Source organism: Rhinatrema bivittatum, chromosome 14 (genome assembly GCF_901001135.1).
Source record: "Rhinatrema bivittatum chromosome 14, aRhiBiv1.1, whole genome shotgun sequence".
In the NCBI taxonomy this organism is placed as follows: domain Eukaryota; kingdom Metazoa; phylum Chordata; class Amphibia; order Gymnophiona; family Rhinatrematidae; genus Rhinatrema; species Rhinatrema bivittatum.
The window spans coordinates 9,326,982-9,348,438 of record NC_042628.1 but is presented as its reverse complement, the minus strand read 5'-3'; the positions used below and the strand labels follow the sequence as shown (position 1 = coordinate 9,348,438).

General features: G+C 46.1%; 1 protein-coding gene across 2 annotated transcripts in view; it reads left to right on the top strand.

Moving 5' to 3' along the window:
• The first annotated feature begins 1,865 nt into the window (after positions 1-1,865).
• SLC29A4 (solute carrier family 29 member 4) overlaps positions 1,866-21,457 on the top strand; it is a 37,461-nt gene continuing 17,869 nt past the window's right edge. For both annotated transcript variants that reach the window (XM_029577369.1, XM_029577368.1), the window contains exons 1-5: positions 1,866-2,095; positions 16,043-16,215; positions 16,401-16,532; positions 19,793-19,906; positions 20,805-20,933. In XM_029577369.1, coding sequence (XP_029433229.1) covers positions 16,053-16,215; positions 16,401-16,532; positions 19,793-19,906; positions 20,805-20,933 — 538 coding nt within the window. In that variant the 5' untranslated portion in view covers positions 1,866-2,095; positions 16,043-16,052. The remainder of the gene's footprint in view (positions 2,096-16,042; positions 16,216-16,400; positions 16,533-19,792; positions 19,907-20,804; positions 20,934-21,457) is intronic.

Below are 21,457 nucleotides of genomic sequence, written 5' to 3'. Positions count from 1 at the left end.
CCGACTTCAACATTTTTTTTTTTTTTTTTTACTTTTTGTAACTTTCGGGACCTCCGACTTAATATCACCATGATATTAAGTTGGAGGGTGCACAGAAAAGCAGTTTTTACTGCTTTTCTGTGCACTTTCCCGGTGGCCGGAGAAATTAGCGCCTACCTTTGGGTAGGCGCTAATTTCTGAAAGTAAAATGTGCGGCTTGGCTGCACATTTTGCTTTCTGAATTGCACGGGAATACCTAATAGCGCCCGCAACATGCATTTGCATGTTGCGGGCGCTATTAGGTTCGGGGGGGTTGGACGTGCATTTTCGACCCCTTACTGAATAAGGGGTAACGCTGGCGCGTCGAAAACGTGCGTCCAATCGGCCTGTAAGTGTTTAAAGATTTTCTTATCCGAGTACTTTTACTTTACCTTAGCTAGGGCAGGGGTTTTCAACCCAGTCCGCGGGGCCCGCCTGGCCAGGCAGCTTTTCAGGATACCCAGAATGGATTAGCATGCACCGGATGCAAATCTCTCTCATGCATATTCATTGTGGATATCCTGAAAACCTGACTGGGTAGGGGTGCCCCCAGGACTGGGCACTGCCTGAGGGTTTTGCCCACTCCTGCCCGATGATTATGGGCCTCCTGGGTAGGTTTGCGAGTCTTGTGTTGGAAGGCTCTGTGCTCCGCTCAATCCTTGGGACATCGTCCTACGGCCCAGGCAGAGGAAGTGCTCTCACTGACACCTTCTATCGTCTCCAGAACGTGACCCTCCCTGCCTGGCATCCATGGAGAACGGAGCTGTGCCCGCTCCGCTTTCACCCCGCGCTCTCTCCCGGAGCCACGACGTCGCCTTTGATGCACGCGGTGTGGTACGTTGCACTATCTTGTGTCCTACGTGGGTCAGCTTGATGATTCTCAGCAGAATATTGAAACGCAGAAGAAGACGGGTCAGAGACAAACCTTTGTCTGAGAACAATACTGTGTACAATTCTGGTCGCCACATCTCAAAAACGATATAATTGCGACGGAGAAGGTACAGAGCAGGGCTACCAAAATGATAAAGGGGAATGGAACAGCTCCCCTATGAGGAAAGACTAAAGAGGTTAGGACTTCTCAGCTTGGAGAAGAGACTGCTGAGGGGGGATATGATAGAGGTGTTTAAAATCATGAGAGGTCTAGAACGGGTAGATGTGAATCGGTTATTTACTCTTTCAGATAATGGAAAGACTAGGGGGCACTCCATGAAGTTAGCATGTGGCACATTTAAAACTAATCGGAGAAAGTTCTTTTTCACTCAACGCACAATTAAACTCTGGAATTTGTTGCCAGAGGATGTGGTTCGTGCAGTTAGTATAGCTGTGTTTAAAAAAGGATTGGATAAGTTCTTGGAGGAGAAGTCCATTACCTGCTATTAAGTTCACTTAGAGAATAGCCACTGCCATTAGCAATGGTTACATGGAATAGACTTAGTTTTTGGGTACTTGCCAGGTTCTTATGGCCTGGATTGGCCACTGTTGGAAACAGGATGCTGGGCTTGATGGACCCTTGGTCTGACCCAGTATGGCATTTTCTTATGTTCTTATGTTCTAACAGATCACAGGATAAAAGTTCCAAGAGGGTCACTTCAGAAAATATTTCTGCAGGGAACGCGTGAAGGATGCATGGAAGGGAGATGCTGGAGGCATTAGTAATCCGCTTAAAGAAAGCCTGGGGTAGTTTGCCAAGATGGGAGGAGGGGCGCAGAGCTGAACAGTGATCACTCAGGTTCTTAGGCAGTGTAAGGGGGGTGGATAGGCCTTACAGGTCGTAGCGGCCCTCAGCTTCTGCTTCTGCCTTTCAAAGTGCTGTAACGCCTGGGAGCCAGAGGAGGTGGGACCGAGCTGGTGGGCTGTCCTTGTGTAACACCGCTTTGGATGCCTGCATGCCGCACGCACACACTGTCACCCAGCTCTCCCCGCACCTCCTCCAGGAGAAGGGACACTGCAGGCAGCAGCAGGGCAGCCTGCATGGCTGCGAGAGGCGAGAGGCGGACGTGGCTCAGCGTCCCTGGCTGAAGGAGCCCTGGCCCTGAGGCCGCTCGGACGCTGCTCGCCGCCGCAGCCCAGGAAGGAGGTGAGTGGGGGGGAGGGGAACCTGTTGGTAAGGGGGGGAGGGGAAGATGGAAGCGCCCTTTGTCTGCTCCTCACAGGGGCTGCAGAGAGAGGGGGAAACGAGGAAGACGAACCGAGCGGGCATCGCGGGGACGAATGAATGAAAGGCACGGAGAACCTCGCATTAAGGAGAGCGGGTTAGGCACTGGTCTGGAGTGTGGGACCGTAGCCATCCCCCCCCTGGAAACCGATTTTGCCAGAGGAAGGAAAAGGCTTATTTAAAAACAAAGAAGGATGATCTCTGCTACGATACCCGGCTGAAAATAGATAGCAGTAAGTTTGCGCCTTCTGGCGTTTACCCCGTAAAGTTTCCGATTTTATTGCTTAGGGGGAAGGGATCGCGCCTCCTTTTTCTGTCGTTATTTTTATTGTCTCTCTTTTCGTTTGGGGCTCGTCGGATGTCAAAAAGATGTTTTTCTGCCTTTTTTTTCCCCCCTAAGTTCTCCGTCTGCCAGGCGCCCCCTGGTGGTTCGGCGAGAGCACAAACCTGATACCCTGGAAAAAAAACAAAACAACCTCCTGCGGCCGGCAGCGTTAAAGAGGGGTTCCTCTCGGATAGAGGGCGAATACGGAGAAGACAGGGGGAGCCGCATGCAAACAGTGGCCGTGCTTGTGACAATACTGCAGACGCCACGGCAGAAAGACGGCACTGACCGACCAGGACCTGGGGTAGGAGCCCCGGATCGCCCCAGCGTGCGCGGCGCGTTATAAAGCGCGGCGCGTTATAAAGCGCGGCGCCAGCCGCTGCTGCTGCTGCACAGCTGGCTGTCACCGGGACAGCTGTTGGCTGTAATATGCCCAGGCACTGAGATGGGGGATTTTTTTCCCCCTCCATTCATAGAGAACAGGTGTCCTTTAAGGAAGCTTGCTTCGCAGGAAGAGCTTCTCTATTTATCGAAATGAAATAAAAGAGTCGGGGGGAACGAGGTCCGCCGAGTTATTCTTTCTGTGTGTGACTAGGGATGCGGGGGGGGGAGGGGGGGGGAAATCCAAGCCAGGAGGTCTGGAGCTGGGCTCTCATTTTTTCACAATGGTCACTCGCCCTCTCACCCGGGAAAGTGCCGTCAGAGTTCCCCTGGGATCTCAGACAGGAAAACCAGGCAAATTAATTTTAGCAAATGCAAACGATCTTCCACTGGCCACCGGCTTTCTGACAGTTTGTGTGGGTGATGGGATCCCTTTTATTCCAAAGATTCCTATCTATACTCCTGTACCCTTTCCCCAAGTGCTTTACATCCAAACAGTGCAATCTACCAGTGCAACATATAATAAACCTTGTAATAATAATACAAATTCCTAACACAAGCCTGCAATTTTCCTGTTCTCACTGGGGAAATGTTAGGCTGCATCACACAGCTACAATAACACTCCTCCCCCAATTACTACAGTAGGTTCCTCATAAAAATACATCAGAAGGAAAATACAATATAATATCACATTATAAATAAACAAAATGAAACTTTCTCCAGACCAACCAGCGTAAACCCTCTTCACTAACCATATCACTGCCTGGAAGCCTGCCTAATAAGTCTTGTAAGATTCCAGTTCTGTAATTAGGTTTCAGTACTAACAAAATAATCTGATAATTTAGTTGGTCATTAAATAAAAAAAACCCCCATTATTAAAAACAGAGAAATGTGATGGCAAAAAAAGACCGTGTGGCCTATCCAGTCTCCCCATCCACACCAAATAATTCAGCTTTAAAATCCCTACCGCTGCTTGGAGGTCCCCTGTGCTTGTCCTATGCTTTCTTGAATGTAGATGTTGTTCTTGTCTCCAGTACCTCCTTAGATTGTTCCTGATTGTTCCTGAGTCTGCTCCCTTGTACCCTCATCCCATGACCTCTAGTTTAATCTAGAGCCTCCTTTTTCATCGCCTGTGCATGAAGATATTTAAATGTCTCAGTCATATCTCCCCTATCTTTCCTTTCCTTTAGGATATACATGTTTGGAAAGGTCTATCCCCATTTGCTTTAGAATGAAGTCCACTGACCATTTTAGTAGCCTCCCTTCTGGACTGACTCTAACCGGTTTACATCCTTTTAAAGGTGCAGTCTCCAGAACGGTACACATTATTGCAAGTGAGGTCTCACCAGGGACCTATACAGGGGCAACATCACCTCCCGTTTTCTGCTGATCATTCCTCTCCCTATGCAGCCAAACATCTTTCTGCTTTAGCTGTCACCTTATGCACCTGTTTGGCCACCTTAAGATATGATCATCCCTAGATCCTGTTCTTCTTTTGTGCTTAAACGAATTTCCCCCTCTAAGCTGCCTTTCCCTTGGGTTTTTTTCACTCCTGCTTTATGCATTATAGCCATATCAGAGTCATCGTTATCCTGGTTCAGTAATCTAGGAAAACCAAGTACAAGCAGGTGTTTTTGCACCAGAGCTTTTGGAGAACAGGTAGGTCGCTTCTTCAGATGTGATTGGTCCTATAACGGACTGGACAGCTCAGATACGAAACTATTTGAGATATTTGTTGTGTTGGTCCAATACAAGATAAACTGCAACCTGCGGAGAAGCTGGCGTTTTTCAGGACCAGCATGTGCTGTGTACGATGAGGAGATTCTTAAGGAAGGAAGAGTGTTTATAATCAGTGTGTGTGTGTGTGTGTGGCATCAGGGACACTCTCTCCCATTTTCTGTGTGGCAGTTCTGATATCTGTTTCACTTTCTTGGCAGCTGATTTGAACTTCTGTGGCAGGAGACCATCCCATCTGTGCTTAAGTGTGAAAACAGATTATGGAATGTCATATTTTACATTCCATTCTTTGTTACTATTGGGTTTTTTAAAAATTTATTTATGCTGTACCTAATTCATATTGCTGTAATAAAACACTCGCGGGTCTGATTTACTGAGAGTTTTCTGCCATCCTGCATCTACGGGAAAAAAGCTTTAACGAGCCAGGCCTTAGGTAAGGTGGCAATGGCGTGTGGTCTGGGCCCTCCAGGATTTTGGTGAATCGCCAAACGGCTCAGCCCCTAAGGCGGTGCCTTTGCTGCTACTGCCACTGCTTTTGTGAGGGCGGGAGCTTTTATGTTGAGGTTGCCGATGCTGCTTTTGTGGGGGGCAGGAGATATTGTGTTGGAGCCACTGAGCCCCCGATGATGATGTTTTTGGGGAGCGGGGAGTGGGCAGAAGGAGATACATCCTGTACGGTGAATGTCAATGCACGCCACTGTAAGCCGGGCAGGGGGATAACAGGTCGCTGTCCTTGCTGAGCTAATAGCACAAAAACTTTAAAGTGAAAGTCCTGATTCTTCTTTAGTGGTGGTCATCCCTGCAACAGTTGTTCAGAGTCACGGATACATTTTAGAACATCCATTACTGATCCTTTTGTGTAAGAAGAAGCCCTTTTGTTCTGAAAACCCGAGAATTAGAACACAATTTATAGAAACAGAGACTATGAAGGCTCATGCAATCTGACCAATTTCATTCCCGGTGCAATGCATAAATATTCATAGCTTTGTTATTAGCACCATGCCCTGATCTGCCTTATTTAGATAACAGAACCAATATAATTCCAGGGTCCTTCACAACTTCAGGAGAGTTTGTGAAATTGCTTTTTAAAGCATAATAATCATTATTGGTGAGATTGCATTTATAAAAGCAATTTCTATTAGAGGGATCTTTGCATATCCCGATGGAGTAAATATTGAACAAAATTTAAAGACTGATTTGTGTTTCTAAGCAAAAATCATGTTACCTACTGGCGTCATGTCTGGCTAGACTGTGGCAGTTTTGCTGTTACCCCATTGCATCTATGAATTTGCAATTGCAATATTTCTAAGAAAAGTAGAATTCCAAGATTGGAGATACAACGGAGCCAGCGGCTAACCCTACTGCTAACATATGTTAACATAGTGAATGAGGGCAGGCAAAGGCAAAACTGGCCCATCCAGTCTGATCAGTTGAGACTGAGTCCCGTTGGGTAGATGTACATATAAATTCCCATATGCAACTCAACAACAACTCCTCCCCCTTGTGTGTCTTCTACCCGAACTCTCAACCGTTGACCTACCACTGCTCTCCATACAGTGTCTGTTCCAAGCATGCCCAGCACCTGTTAGAGTGATGCCCTCCACATCCTACTCTGGTCGTCCACTTTGGGCCTGGTCATCTGCAGCTTTGCTTCTTACAAGACCCAATACTTGCACCAACACTCAGGCCCCCTTCTGTGTCTTATTACCAAGTTTTGTAATCCCACAGCCCCATGCACCCAGGTCAGTGAGGCTGTTGAAAAACAAATACATTTTAAATTACATTAAAAATCTGATCTCGCCATGCTCATTGAAGTTTGGGTTTTAACCATGGGCCCTCCAGGCAGCTCATCCCAGCCTGGAGTTCTCCCCAGGACTTCTCATTCACCTTTTGGTTCCAGTATAGAACGACTTGGTTATACCCCACTATCCTGTAACCCTCGAGCCTTGCTAGATGTCAGTCACAGGGACCTGCATCAGCAAAATTAAGACACATGTTCATCAAAATATAGCATGCAATGCCCATGAGCAAGGCACATTCAGTGACGTATGAGGATGGCACCGGAGTCATATGACACAAATTCAATCACACTGCAGTTGAGTCTGATTGTACTGCAGCTCAGCCATCAGCCAAGAGTCCGATGTAGGAAAGGTGTCCTAAGCAAAGGGATGTGGGTGAACTGTCTATCTCAGCTCAGGGCTGGCACAACCCACTGTGCAAGCCGAACACTTGCACAGGGCAGCGGCCTGGACGGGGTGGTGGCCTCAGGGTCGCAATCAAGTTGAGTCAGCTGCTGGCACCGCCGTGCCGCAAAGGAGGAGCCACAGGCCACAGCGGCGAAGAGGAGGGAGTTGCAGGGCCACATGGCGGTTCCCCTACCCGCCACGCAGCGAAGAAGAGGAGGAGCCATAGGACCATGCGGCAGTTCCCAACCTGCCGCCCGATGAAGAGTTGCAGAGCTGCAAAGTCAGGATGAGCTGCAGGACCACGTGCTAGTCGGCCAGAAGGGAAAAACAAGTGGAGGGCCAGGGCTTCTGGGAGAGGCCTTGGTGTATGTATGAGCAGGAGGAAACCTGTGGGTGTCTGAGCATAAGTAGAGTGTGTGTGGGTGTCTGAGCATGTATGTATGTGGGGGGTTGTCTGAGCAGAAGTGGAGTGTGTGTGGGTGTCTGAGCATAAGTAGAGTGTGTGTGGGTGTCTGAGCATGTATGTATGTGGGGGGTTGTCTGAGCAGAAGTGGAGTGTGTGTGGGTGTCTGAGCATAAGTAGAGTGTGTGTGGGTGTCTGAGCATGTATGTATGTGGGGGGTTGTCTGAGCAGAAGTGGAGTGTGTGTGGGTGTCTGAGCATAAGTAGAGTGTGTGTGGGTGTCTGAGCATGTATGTATGTGGGGGGTTGTCTGAGCAGAAGTGGAGTGTGTGTCTGAGCATGTGCATGTGAGAGGAGGCATGTGTGTGAAGGAGGGAGCACGTGTGTGTGTGTGTGAAAGAGAGAACATGGAAACAGATGCAAGCTCCTAGGGATGATGAATAAGAGGTCTAAATAGTAATAAGTTCTTTTTGAGCAGTAAATTCTTCAGTTTATATCCGGAAAGGTTGAGGTATTGAAGCATACGGTGTTCTCTTTGTGTGTGTCTGAGCATGTGTGCATTTGTGAGCGTGTGTGTCTGAGGATGTATATGTGAGAAAGAGAGGGATCGTGTGTGTGGTTTTGTATGTAAGAGGGAATGTGTGTGAGAACATGTATATGTAGGAGGGAGCATCTGTGAGCATGTGTGTGAATGTATGTGTGTATGAGGGAGAGAGCATATGTATGATTGTGTATGTATAGAGATATATCTATGAGAGAGAGGAGAAAGTTTATGCATCTCTCTCTCACTAATCCATGACAATCTGAGTAACTAGAAATCAAAAGTTTCCAGGTATGGATTTTGTGAATTGTTTTATCCTTATTAGTTTTAATTTTTGGATGCTGTTTGATGTGCCTGTTGTTTTGAAATATTTTATTGGTGTTTGAGAAATGTAAAACAAATTGTTTGAGTTTTTAATTATTAGATCTTCCATTCACCAGCTGTTTTGAAATATTCTTTTTATTAGTATGTTTATACTATTATGATTAATGTATTCTATTTCTTGATTTTAATGTTTAATGTCTGAGGACTAGTGATTTGTTTTTCCATTGTTGCATTGTATAGAGTCTGACTTGTTGCGGTTTTCCTATGCATGTTTCTATTTATACTTTATGGTCTCTTTTTCCTGTATTTGGTGAGGGTCTGCCTGTGTTCTGCATGTGCAGTGTGGAGGGGTATTCTGCTAGTGTGTAGGAATCTATAGCAGCTTGGTTTCTTCTATTTTCCTAATAGGAAGTGTATTGGTGTTTTAGGGCCTGGTCTAGGGTTGTTACTATTTTAAGTGCTGGCAGTTAGTGCTGCTTTGGTGTGGGAGGTTTATTATATTGTAATTGTAATTTACTCGTGGCTTTTTGAGGGTCAAACCCACACCTAACACACATTACAGTAGCCCCTATGCCATATGGGTCCATGTGTTTTGGGGGTTTTTGTAGGAGTTTCTGGTTGGCACCAAAGAAGTGCAGGCAAATTCTTATGATATTTTTTACCTCAGAAGACTGAATATTCTTTTTCATGTAACCTGTGTTATTATAAATGCATCGTTTTTAACTGCGTACGTGGAGAGAGCAGGAGGCGGGGTGCATGGGTATGAGATTTGCTTAGGGCACCTCATACTCTTGCACCAGCCATGGGTTCCGGGAGAGGAGGTGAAGATCCGGAGGGTAGAGGTGACCGTTTTTAAAGTTTAGGTTGCTGGAAGGAGCTGGGCTTTTTTTTGGCAGACCTGAGATAGAGACTGAATGAAGTGTGGTGGTGGTGCTGGTGGGGACAGCACAATAATTGTTCGCACAGGGCAGCAAAAAAGCCAGCACCGGCCCTGCCTCAGCTCATACCATTTGTCTTATTTTCAAGTAGAAATATTTGTTTCTGCCTCAGATGGTTACTCAGGATTTCTTTTTCAGAGTCGTAAACCTCACAAAACATCATCAACCGGAAGAAAGTGCCTTTAAATTTAAGGATGATTTTCTCGGAACAGAATTTGCATTCTTTTGTACTTTTGTACTTCTCTTCGTCGTCTGGAATAACCAGGGAGCCCATAACATCTTTCCTTCTGTATTGTTTTTGAACTCTGTCACCAGTATCTGTGATTTATTAGGTTCTTGCAAAAGACCAAATGGGATTCATAGATTGCAGGGCTCTCTCTTCCCAGCCCGTTGCAATGAGCACAAAACCTGTGCTTTATTCAGTTCAGTTCTACGCTGGTTTCTGCAATGCTACAAGAGAATGAAAACGCCTGCTGCTTCCAAATCATCTCTTGAGTGGTACAGGATATGATTTTTCACAGCGGCGCCTTTGGCAGGAGCCAGGAAGGAATAATCTGCGAGAGCCCTCCCCCCCGAAAGCCTCTATTTTCGCTCCCTTCCTTCTCTACAGGAGGTGGCACCTCCCTGCATCCATCACCGTTACCTACTTAATTAAACCGGAAGAAGACCAAAAGTTCGACAGGCCCAGCTTTCTTGTAATTGCCTAACAGCTCTTCCGGGCCAATGCAGCACCATGCGCACAGGTTCCCTGCGGTTGGTCGTGCATTTCGGACGCGCATCCATAATCCCTGATGCAATAAGGGGATCGGCGCATCCAAACCATGCGTCCAAAGAAGCGCGCAGCTAATAGCGCTCATCACGTGGAAATGCCGTGTAAAAAAGAAATAACCGTGCGCCCGACGCGCACATTTTAGCCCTCAAAGATTAACGCCGGCCCGGGAATCTTGAGGCGCCCTAAAACCTGCACGGAAAAGCGGAAAGTACTGCTCTTCTGTGGTTCCTCCGAGTTAATATTGTCCCGACATTAAGTCAGAGGAACCGCAGAAAAGAGCGAAAAGGGGGAAGGAAAAAAAAAAGTCTCGATGGCGATTGGGTTAGGAAAACGGCCGCTCGATTTACCGGTGTCCGTTTTCCTAACCCGCGCGCAGCCGCGTCTCCTGGGTGCTCGGTGCCCGTTGCATCGAGTGTTCAAGAGAGGTGAACGTGTGCGCGGTAAAAAATGGGCACTCGGTCTGCGCGCAGGTGTTTTATGCGCACTTTATTGCATCGGCAATTCAGAGGAACATCAAAGGTGGGTTGCATGGCCAGGATCATCTCAATCCTTCAGTCTCCTTAACTCCTGCGAGTAAGAAGGAAGACGTTTAGTGGCTTCATTTACCATCTGGGGACTGTGAAGCAGGAAGCTTACGAGAAGAAAGGGAGACAGAGTTAGTGACCCCCCCTCCCCTCCCCTACATTGGGGGGGGCCATAGTGATCCCCCCTTCCCTCCCCTACATTGGGGGGCCATAGTGATCCCCCCTCCCCTACATTGGGGGGGCCATAGTGATCCCCCCCTCCCCTACATTGGGGGGGCATAGTGACCCCCCCTCCCCTCCCCTACATTGGGGGGGCCATAGTGAGCCCCCCTCCCCTACATTGGGGGGGGCATAGTGATCCCCCCTCCCCTCCCCTACATTGGGGGGGCCATAGTGATCCCTCCCTCCCCTCCCCTACATTGGGGGGGCCATAGTGAGCCCCCCCTCCCCTACATTGGGGGGGGGCATAGTGATCCCCCCTCCCCTCCCCTACATTGGGGGGGGTCATATGGAGGCAGTGTTCAGACTGCCACTTCGAAGCAAAGTCCCGGGGGTGCTTTTTAAGGCTTGCGGGTGGTTTGCCTTTAAAACGCGCCACGTGTACAAAGCCCCCCCCCCCCCCCCCCACAGACATTTGTACCTGCGTTTTGCGTGGGTAGATTTTGCAAGAAAATTAAAAAGTGTGGCCTTTGAAACTGTGATCTAATTTCAGTTTGCACATCGTGCCAGACCGGCCCCCACCGTGCATTGCAGCACATTCGGAGAGCAAAATGCGACAACACATGCACAGACTGATTGTGAATGATTAATAATCTATCAGCAAAAGTACAATCTACGTGAAGTTGTTTTTCTTATCCCACTCAGTACCTGCCCCTGGGAACACCACCTTTAAATTTAGTTAAAACTACACAAGGGGGAGCAGCTATTTACTTGCACAAATTACTTTCAAACTTTTATCATCCAGCGCACACATTCCTATAATTAACAACTCCCTTACCAATTAGATGCTACATGTCTCCTTCTTAATCTTTTCGCACTGTTTTTCATCCATCAAGGTTAGACGCCTTATCTTTCAAAAGCCAAAATTCAGTAATCTATCCTCATTGTTATCTTTATTTTTTTTGTGATGCATCTTTTCATTTCAAAATTGCTTAGGGTAAGTTTCAACAAAATCCATCCTCAGCACACACATTTTCTCCAAGTGTAACATGAGGTTCAGGTTCCACCAGGCCTAAGGGTGTGCATGGAAAACATTTCTAGTTTGTATCCTAATAATTTCAGTTTTTATCTTTTCTTTTGATTTTTTAGGGCACGTTAAAACTTTTTAGCATGCGTTAAAATGATAAAACAAAAAAAAAAATCACGTTGTTTGCGGTGCTGTTTCAGATTGGAAACAGCAAAAATGAACCAAATTTTACTGCCGTCTCCTTAATGTTTTAAAATTCTGGCGCATTTCTAGACCACCCCTGTGTCAGTCAGTGAAAGCTAAGTCGGAGGCAAAGATCAGAATATGGCATGGATCTGTATCCAGTTCTGAATCAGCCGCTGTCCCTTACTGCCCAACTACATCATCAAACCCATCAGGTTATTTTTTTCTAACTTCATTTTCAGGGTCGTTATCTAAGGCATTTCCCATAGGTGTAAAATGGTGCTTTGCCCGCAGGCCTGTTTGCGCGTATTGCTAGCTGCAATTTGTATGGATTATCATAAGGCTTGGGGATAACTGCACAGAGCGGCATTTACTACCCTTAAGAGAAACATGGGAGTTACCTGTACAGAGTGACAGCTGCTACCTTCATAAGCTTGTCCTCTTCTGCCATCTTTACTATGTTACTAAGTCCTCTCAACTGCTGAGATCTACCTTACAGATGTTCCGGTTGTACTTGAGGGTGTCCGTGAATCTGAAGTGATCTGTGTCTGTTTTTTCAGTTGGCCATAGAGAATAAATTTAGGAATTTTGGTGCCCTCCATCCTTTGTCATGGCCTGCCCACCGAAGCAGAGCCCTCACCATCATTCCCTCCATGCTAGACATTTGACACCTTTCAAGGACTTCTCTGTTGGAAATTTGGTGCTGCCAATTTACATTGTAGATGGGTCTTGGGAAGCACTGATAGAATTGCTTGAGATGTCTGTGTTACAGTGTCCAGGATTCACATCCATACGACTGGGTGAATGGTATTGGTGCCTGATGTACTTTGATCTTGGTGGGAGGTTTCACCCCTTGCTTATCTCATAGATGATGATGGAAATTGCCAAACAAAAAACTTTCCTTGGCAGGGTATTTTTTTAATCTCATTAGCTACACAGGCAGAGTTGGAAAGCATGCTTCTGAGGTAATTGAATTTGTCAGTTGTGTTCAGTTCAGTGTCCTCGATGAAAGAGAGAGCTGGCCTTTGTTTTTTACAGGCTGATGGTGAGCCCAAAGCATCTAGCTGCCTGGGTAAACCTGGATGTCCATGGAGCAGATACCACTTGTAATAACATACAGTCTGACACTAGAAATCCTAAGGAAAATCATAGAAGATCTGCAACTGGAGGATGAGAGTTCTCTGCTCCCTTAGTTCTAGCCTTCTGGCACCCACCTAGCCTGAAACGAAAAGTTAGACGCCTACATGGAAGACAATGGCACCAAAGCATGCAAAATACCGCGATGCAAGTTGTGCCAGCGCGTAACCCAGGACTTTTCAGGTACCCGCATGGGAAAGACATTCAGGATAAAAGGTTCTATGAATATTGATTGCATGACCCACTACACCAAAATGTAAAGGAAACAAGGCAAAAATGACGGCTCAGTTTTCATAGACGTAACATAAAAAAATTACTGAGGAAAAGCAAAATGACCGCTCAGTAGGTAAGCACTTCTGAAAGAAAGATCACTCTCTTAATGATCCTATAATTCGTAAAACGTAAAGGGAACTTTAGAAGTACACGAGAAAGGAAATTAGGACCCTCGAGTACTTTGAAGCAGACATAAAAGAACATTAATAAGGACATTGGCTTTCTCACCCATTATCAGATATAGGCCCTTTACTGTCTGAAGCCCCCCGCCCGGATGACTCTCTTCCGTTTAAACTCTTCACCGACCTGCTGAAGAGACGATAACTCTGGACACAGGCGTATTGCGTTAATCCAGGAAAAAGGCCTCACCTACAACGAGTTTGTTGACCCCGACTGCTACTTTTTTTTTTCTCTGAGTATTCTACGGCCCCTGCCTCGTGGGGGAGGATTGTGGGGGCCGTGCTGACCACTTGTGGAATGGAGGTTCACCATCAGCAGCGAGAGAAAGGAGACCGTCCATTGCCTCCGAGGTATAGATCATGCACTTAAAGAAGCATTTTTTTTTTTTTTTTCAGAGGAAAGGAAGTGAGGGAACAAGAGGCTGTGATACGAAGCTTAGAGGGGGCAGACTCGGGAGTAGCAATAATGAAATATTTCCTCGCAGAAAAGGCTGTAGAGGCCAAAATAGTAACAGAATGCAAGAAAGTACGGGATAAGCGCAAAATGAAGCTAAAGCCAGAGATCCAAGGGTGGGTCCAGGGTAGGACAGCGGGAAGGAAACCGGACAGGCTTGGATGTACCTGCGACAGGGAGCGGCAAAAAAAGAAGAGCTCAGAGGGTTTCCATTTACAATGGACAAAGAACGGGAGGTAGTAACCCACACACACAAAGAATGCTTGGGGCTGCCTGACAGCAGAAGACAGTTACATCGCAGCTTCTGATCAGAAAGGAATATGTGCGACTAATTAGACTCTGAACAGCAAGAGGATTTCTGTCACCTTGCAGACTGTCCTAAACACTCTGCGGGGAAAACACGCCCTCTGCTCCCAGCTCTTGGGGACCGTGGCTGGCATCTGACTGGCAAGGAGAAGAAATACAGATTTCTTGAAAGCCTGTCGACATCTCAGGGCGCATGAAAGAAAAGTCTCACATACCACACACACACACACACAAAATAAAACAAACCATGAAAATAAAAAACTTTTCCTGTCTTAATCCAGGTGTTCTGACAATTTTTAAGTACACTGTGTGGCAAAGACTTTTTACATTGAAGAAGTTCTAAAATGGGGACATCTTAGATGCCAAAAGTCTCAAACTGCCCATGATGCATTGCTCTTGATGATGTCATTCTGGAAGAAGCAAATATCAGGTGCAGGCAGGAAGAGTGGTGTCCCAGAGTGGAGAAAGAGAAGACGAGGAGTTTGGGAATTGTGCTAGGAGGGACAGCCAGACGTGGGAAGAGGTGCCGAGTTGGTTATTTCATCACAGAGCTCGGGGGACCGGCTTATGCCCAAGGGAAGGGAATGCTCCTGATGTGTGATGACTGGATTTGGAGCTTCTTCTCAAGTGTAAGCACTGATTTTTGTGACTTCTGGGAAGCAAAATAAGAGTTACACGAAGGACCTCGCTAGGGTTCAAAAAAAGAGACCTTGTGAAGAGATTTTGGGGTGGGAGAAGGTGAGAGAGGCTGCCTTTGTGGAGAAATTGTGAGAAAAGGAACTGCCGAGGTCCTGGGAGTAATGTAGAAGAGTCAGGGTGCAGCTTTTGGGAAGGAGTAGAAATGGACTGTAAATTTTGATGAATTGACAAGTACGGAAAAGAAATGAATTTTGTAAATGGACTGTGATTCAATTTTGAAGTTTTCTCTACTGCCAATTTTTTTATTTTTCTGTGTTTAAAGGTAAATGTTTTATTTTTTGGAGCACAAGAGCAGTGTGGACATCGGAATTATTTTTGGAAGTATGGCATTATATGAAAACCTGTCCACAGGCTATGTGCACCCCACCCTAGAGGAGCAGCCATAGTGCTCCCCAAGGCTGGGAAGGTGACCCCCCAGGGAAAGGGGAAAAATTCATCTTTACTGGCCTGTTTCCAAAGAGCAAATACCAAATTCCTATCTGAAGGTTTATCAGTCTGAGGAAGGGCTAACACCAACAGAAGAGATTATCAGTTTCCTGGAGCCTTAGCAAGAGGGACAGCAGCTGAGATAACCTCTGACCTCTTATCGCAGCTTTTGTTAAATGCTATCTCTGGCTATGGTAGTGCAGAAGCACAGCTAGTGGTACCTCAGGACCAAATGCTGACAGACCAGATTGTGAAATGGAAACCCCACTGTGGTCTTACCCTCCTCCCAGGGCAGTTGTAATAATAATAAAAGTTTGAACGCTGGAGAGCGAGAGCCCTTTGTCCTTCATTCTTTAGGATGGGTGACCTGGGAAAGGAATCAAGAATGTATTTATCAGTTTCACAATTTATTTATTTATAAAACTTTTATGCTGCATTATCCAAAATTCTAAGCGTCTTAAAAATAATTCATAAATAAAACATAAACATAATCCAGCAGACACTAATAATGCCATTCAGTTAAGTTATGACAGAATAAGAGAAGTTTGTAAATACATATTCTGTCTTCAGGCACTTGAAAGCAGGTTGCGTTCAGATTTCTCTGTCCTCGGCGGGCTCGCAATCTGAGGACCTGATTTACGAAGGCTTTTCTCTTACTCTGTGTCTACGGGGAGAATGCGTAGTAAATGGGGCCCTAAGCTTGTACCCGAGGCACTGGAGGGTGAAGTGACTTTGCCCAAGGTCACAAGGGGCAATAGTGGCATTTGAACCCCGGTTTCCCTGCTTCATAATCTGATGCTCTAACCACCAGGCTGCTCCACGTAGGAAAACAATAAGCCCCGAAGCTGAGCACAGATTGTTGTTGCCGCGATGACCTTTCCTGTGCTTTGATTTAGGTCGGCCGCCATGGGTTCGGTGAGGGGCGAGCACTTTAAGGACGTCAGCCCCGCAGTGACTCCCGAGGGCAACGTGGTGATGAGCTTCAGCTTTGACAGCTACCAGCTGGAAGAAGAGGACCTGCAGGCGAAGGGGAAGCAGGCGAAGGGCATCCTTACCTTCATGGAGCCAGGTGAGGGGGGCCGGGGTGGGTCTGCCCGCAGGGCACAGAATTGCTCTGGAGCCTGAGGACGGTGCTGAAAGGGAAGGAAAACATCAAGGAAGCGCCCAGGCACACAGAACCTTAGAAGATGATATCGCACCGCGCGGCGCTTCTGGCTAACTCAACTCGCTTTGTTTCTTGTCTTTGGCCTGCAGTCACCGAAGATCCTGAGCCACAGGATCGGTACCACGGGATTTACTTTGCCATGCTGCTCGCAGGCGTCGGGTTTCTCCTGCCCTATAACAGCTTTATCACGGATGTAGACTATTTACATCACAAGTATGCAGGTAGGCCTTGGAAATAAGGAACAGTTTGCTTTTCTCCATTCTGGGTTTGGTATCCTCTGTTCTCAAGAATGACCGGCAGGAGGCGGCTGGCACCTTATTGAGGCCTGAGCCTTCCGGGCCAGCCCACAGGCAATGGGGAATATATATGGGGAGCGGGGGAGGGGGGAGAGGATATTAGACAGTACCTCAATAAATCGGTGCCACCCGCCTCTTCCCTCTGAAGATCTGTTTTCCAGGCTCTGCTCTCCGCTGTTCTTCATTCTCTGGCTATCCTTCTGCCTAGTTCTCCTCGTTGTCTGAGATTTCTCATTCTCCGTTTAGGGTCTGTTACCATTCTGGGAATGAGCAAAGAACTCTGCGGAAATAACACAATTCTTCATCACATAACTCACCACGCTAGCGTTTCGATCTGACGCCATCCCTGAAGAAGAGCCAATTATTATTTTAGATTTTTAAATTCTGCTTTTCGGCACTTCAAAGTGCATTACATTCAGGTAATGCTTATAGATCAAAACATGAGGAAAGTGGTGAGTTATGTGATTAAAGGGGGCTAGCTATTAAAATGCACTAAAAACATGCATTAAATTGCATTTTCCATGCTATTCACTAAAGGCTTTTACTCCTTTTAGTGAATAGTTTGTTAAAGTGCTGCAGTTAGGTGCCTTAAAAATGCACAGTTACATGCACTTTTAGCACCAAGAAAACTAAACTACACCTCTAGAGGTATAGTTAAAGGTTTCACGTTAATGGTCACATTAACATGGATGCATATGTTAAAGCAAGCAACATTATATTTAAATGAACTGCGCTGCATGATTTTTAAATTGTAGCAGCTTATTAAAAAATGTAATGCATTAATGTACTGCAATGAACTCTTTAACACACATTAAGCAGCAGCGCAGTTATTGATGCACATTTAATGCCTGTGTTTAGGGTTGCAACTGGCACCAGATTATCAGGACAGGTTGATCCAGTCCTGGTATTACTCTCCTGCAAGCAGATACTTATAGTCTTGCTTTTCTTAGGGAATGCAATAGGGAAATCAGAACAATGCAATGGAGCAAAACCAGGACTGGATCAACCTGTCCTGAAAATCTGGAGCTAGTTGGCAACCCTGAGTGTGTTACCAGTAATGCACGTTAGTAAATAGATCCTGAGGGCATCCGTCCCAGGTTTTCCCTCATGCTTTCTAGTACTAAGATTGCTTCGTTTACCATAACTCCTGACACAGCAGATTTCACCTTAACACAAGTTTATTGTGCATTTGTTTCCTCTGTGTACCTTCAGTGGGTGGCAGCAAGCAGGCAAACAGTTTCAGTTACTGGTTTACTTTTAGACGGCAGGTTTTCTGGCTCTCCTTAGCCAGCTTGCTTCTCTGAGGCTTGGGTCTGTAGTTAGTTTGACTCCTTCTTCTTCCCAACTGCCTCCAGCCTATCACATTTCCTGCTTCCTTCCAATCTGTTTTAACCTATGAGCTCCTCCCAACCCTCCACTCCCCAGAGTCTTCAGATTCCTGTTAAGGGTCTCTGCTGGTGCCTTGCTGGAATGTGGTGGACGCCTCACATGGTAGCAGTTTCAGCGCTGCTGGATGCCTGGAGGTGGCCATCTTGCTGGGGGATGTGGCGGATGCTCAGTGGAGCAGTAGTTTAGGTGTTGATCGTTGTTACGCTTGGGTATTTATTTGTAATTTGGTGCAATAAAGCTGCAGCCCTTTTGGATTCAGCAATTGTTTTTATGGTTATTTTTCAATGTGTGGGTTCACTCTGTAAAGAGAGAGGTTGCAGGGGGCCTGATAAGTGCAGGATGCCCATACTGTGATTTCGTGGTGTGCTGGGTTTTCTTTCCTGATGTGGTTTGCAGTTGTTCACTGTGGCCCTCTGCTTTTGTTTAATCTTAAAACTATTTCGGTCAAGCAGATCCTACCAGGACTGCAATCTGTTTTCCCTGCGTACTATTGTGGAGATAACCAGATTTGAGCTACACTCCATGTCTCAGGGGCGCCTCGTAAAGAATGAAACCAGGGTATCCTTTAGTCTCTGAAGTATTGGCACGGTTTTCTGGACCTGTAATAGACAGGGTGCATTTTAATGTACCAAACTGGAAGTGGTTCAGTGTTTCCTCCGATTTCTGGTCTGGGTTCTGTATTCTCCACTCTTTGGGTCGGATGGAGTAAACGTGTTTCCCATTCTCTTTCTTTGGTTCTGTCTCGGCTGTAGTGTGATAGACTGAAGTGAACGTGGAAAAGTAAACTGTTAAAAGTTTTCAGTTTCACCTGTGCTGACTGAAAAAGGCTAAGTCTAGAGCTGAATATTGCAAGCGGTTATAAAACTGCATTTCTGTTTAAATGAGTACAGAGAGGTGCTAACAATTCCGTTATTAAAAAAATGTGTTTTAAATAATCACGGACTTCTTTATTTTCCATTTCACAACGGTTTCAGAAGTTCGGTTCCTAAAAGTAATAATGATTGCTACCCTTAAGCAATAAGCCTTGATGCTTTTGAGACAACTACAACATCGCTCTCCGCTTTGACAGCAGGGGTGGGGGTGGAGTGGATTCAGACGACAACCAGCTCGGGCCTTGACTTATACTGACTGAGTTACTGATACGCAGACATAAAGGAAAAAGCACAGGACTGCGTCTACGGCCAAGCCCGTTAGCAAAGCACGTGAAGCAGCACGGTCTGAATTTTCAAGAAGGCTGCTCACCCCGTAAAAATGTTGCCAGCAGTGAATTTGTTATGGGTTATCCTAAGCCTTTGGAAAAACTGCACGGAGTGGCAGTATCCACCCTCAAGAGGAGCAGAGGGGTAATCTGCCCAGTGTGACACATTCTACCCTAAGAAGCTTGCTGGGCAGCCTGGATGGAGCAATTGGCCCTTTTCTGCCGTCATTACTATGTTATATGTGTTACAGTAATTATTTTGATAGAATATTATCGCTTCTTGAATGCTTATAGAAGCTCTGCCTATACTGAAATATCAGCAGTCTCGCACAGAATTATGTCTGGTGATCATTGTGGTTCATAGAACTTGTCATGCAACATTATAAAACAAATAACGAGGGGTATATGATTATTACTGCATATCCTGTGTTGTATTACTGTTTATATACCAACAGTTAATCTATACATTGGCCTGAGAACACACAAGAAATGCTGCTGCCTGGGGTCCCTGTAGCACTGTCTTGAAATGGTTGGAATAAAACTTGGGTGTTATTTTTGAAAGATTTTCTTTGATTCTCTCTTTTCTATTTTCCTCCAGGGACCTCCATTGTGTTTGACATGAGCCTTACGTACATTCTGGTAGCCTTAGTTGCTGTCATCCTGAACAATGCGCTGGTGGAAATGTTAAGTCTGCACACCCGAATCACTGTGGGTAAGTCAGGGCATGGTCATGATGAAACAGCGGGGTCGCCGGCGGGATCCGCCCTTATCTGCGCGCGCGCAGTGCTGTAACTAATGGGACCGCCTGTCCATGGGCATTTCACGGTAGGCAATGCCCGGCTCCGCCATCATTCAGAGGCCTCTTGTGTGTCAGTTCTTCCACCTCCGCCGTTACTGGGTGCACCCGCCTCCAGTCGCGCCCTCTCAGTCCCTTCTCAAACTCTGATAACGTCCCTGCGTGCATTACTGAAACCCAGTGAAGAAGCCTGTGGTTGCAGCCATCCCCGGTTTCAGATACCAAGCAGAAACGCTCTGCATTACATTGCATTGGGAAAAAGCAAATAATATCATTACAAAAGAATTTCTGACAGATGTGGAATTTTAACTTTCTTTAAAGGGAGGCATTGATCTGAAGGGAGAAAGGGCGGAAAAGGGACTCATTATTATCTGGATCTGCCTAAATCTGCTCGCTTTCAAATGATTTATTATGACGTCCCTTTCTTCCTTTGTGGGGCTCCTCACTCCAGGGCAGTTGCTGGACAAAACGGTGCCCAGAGCAAGGGTTGCTTTTGGCGTCTTCCTTCCCTTACTCGCAGACCGAGGCTTGGTGCACCCCTCTCCCCTCCCCCCTTCCTGTCCGCAAGGCTTGCACCCTCCTTGTGACAGCCCTGCCTCCTTCCTTCTCTCTTGTCTGTCTTTCCCCCCTTACTCACCATTTATCTGGAAGAGTAATTCGCTGGTAAACCCAATATTCCTAAACCTGGTTTGACTTCATTAGACGGTGTTTTGAGCTCTTTCTGTGTCTGTGTTGTGATCTGGGAACGAGTTGCACTAATATTTGGCTGCTATCCTACTCATCTGCATCTGCTGTGCATTCTGGTTCCCTGTAGGTTACCTCTTTGCCCTGGGTCCTCTCCTGTTTGTCAGCATTTGTGATGTCTGGCTGGACCTCTTCTCCTTGAGGCAAGCCTATGCCGTTAACTTGGTGGCTGTGGGTGTAGTTGCCTTTGGATGCACAGGTAAGAGGAAACCAACATGAATATGTATTTATTTATTTATTTAACATTTATTTTATATACCGTCGATAATTAGGACCATCACAACGGTTTACATTGCAAACTGTGACATAATAACATAATGAATATTAATAATCCAGATAATAAAATGCAACAAATAATTACTCAAAATTAAAACCAAATAAAATTATATAATAAATCTATAAGAGCATAAAACATCATTAATAATATAAGATACACAATAAATACTAAAATCCTAATTAGAAAAGAAAGCCATGGTGGAAACGGTTGTGGTACCAGGGTGAGGTGGACTTATTCATGGAAGACCCTTAGCTGAAGGAATCTAAGTTATGGTTTTGCCAGCGGTTACATGTTTAACCCAGCTCGTCACCCCTCCTTTACCAGACACTGGCTTTCCAAGAGAATCGTACACTGGAAAGCAGCAAACGAAAACATTGAATATTTGCAAGTACCAGAAAGTAAAAAGCACTAAGTGCATCATGGCTTTGCTGTAGTTCGTGTTGCAA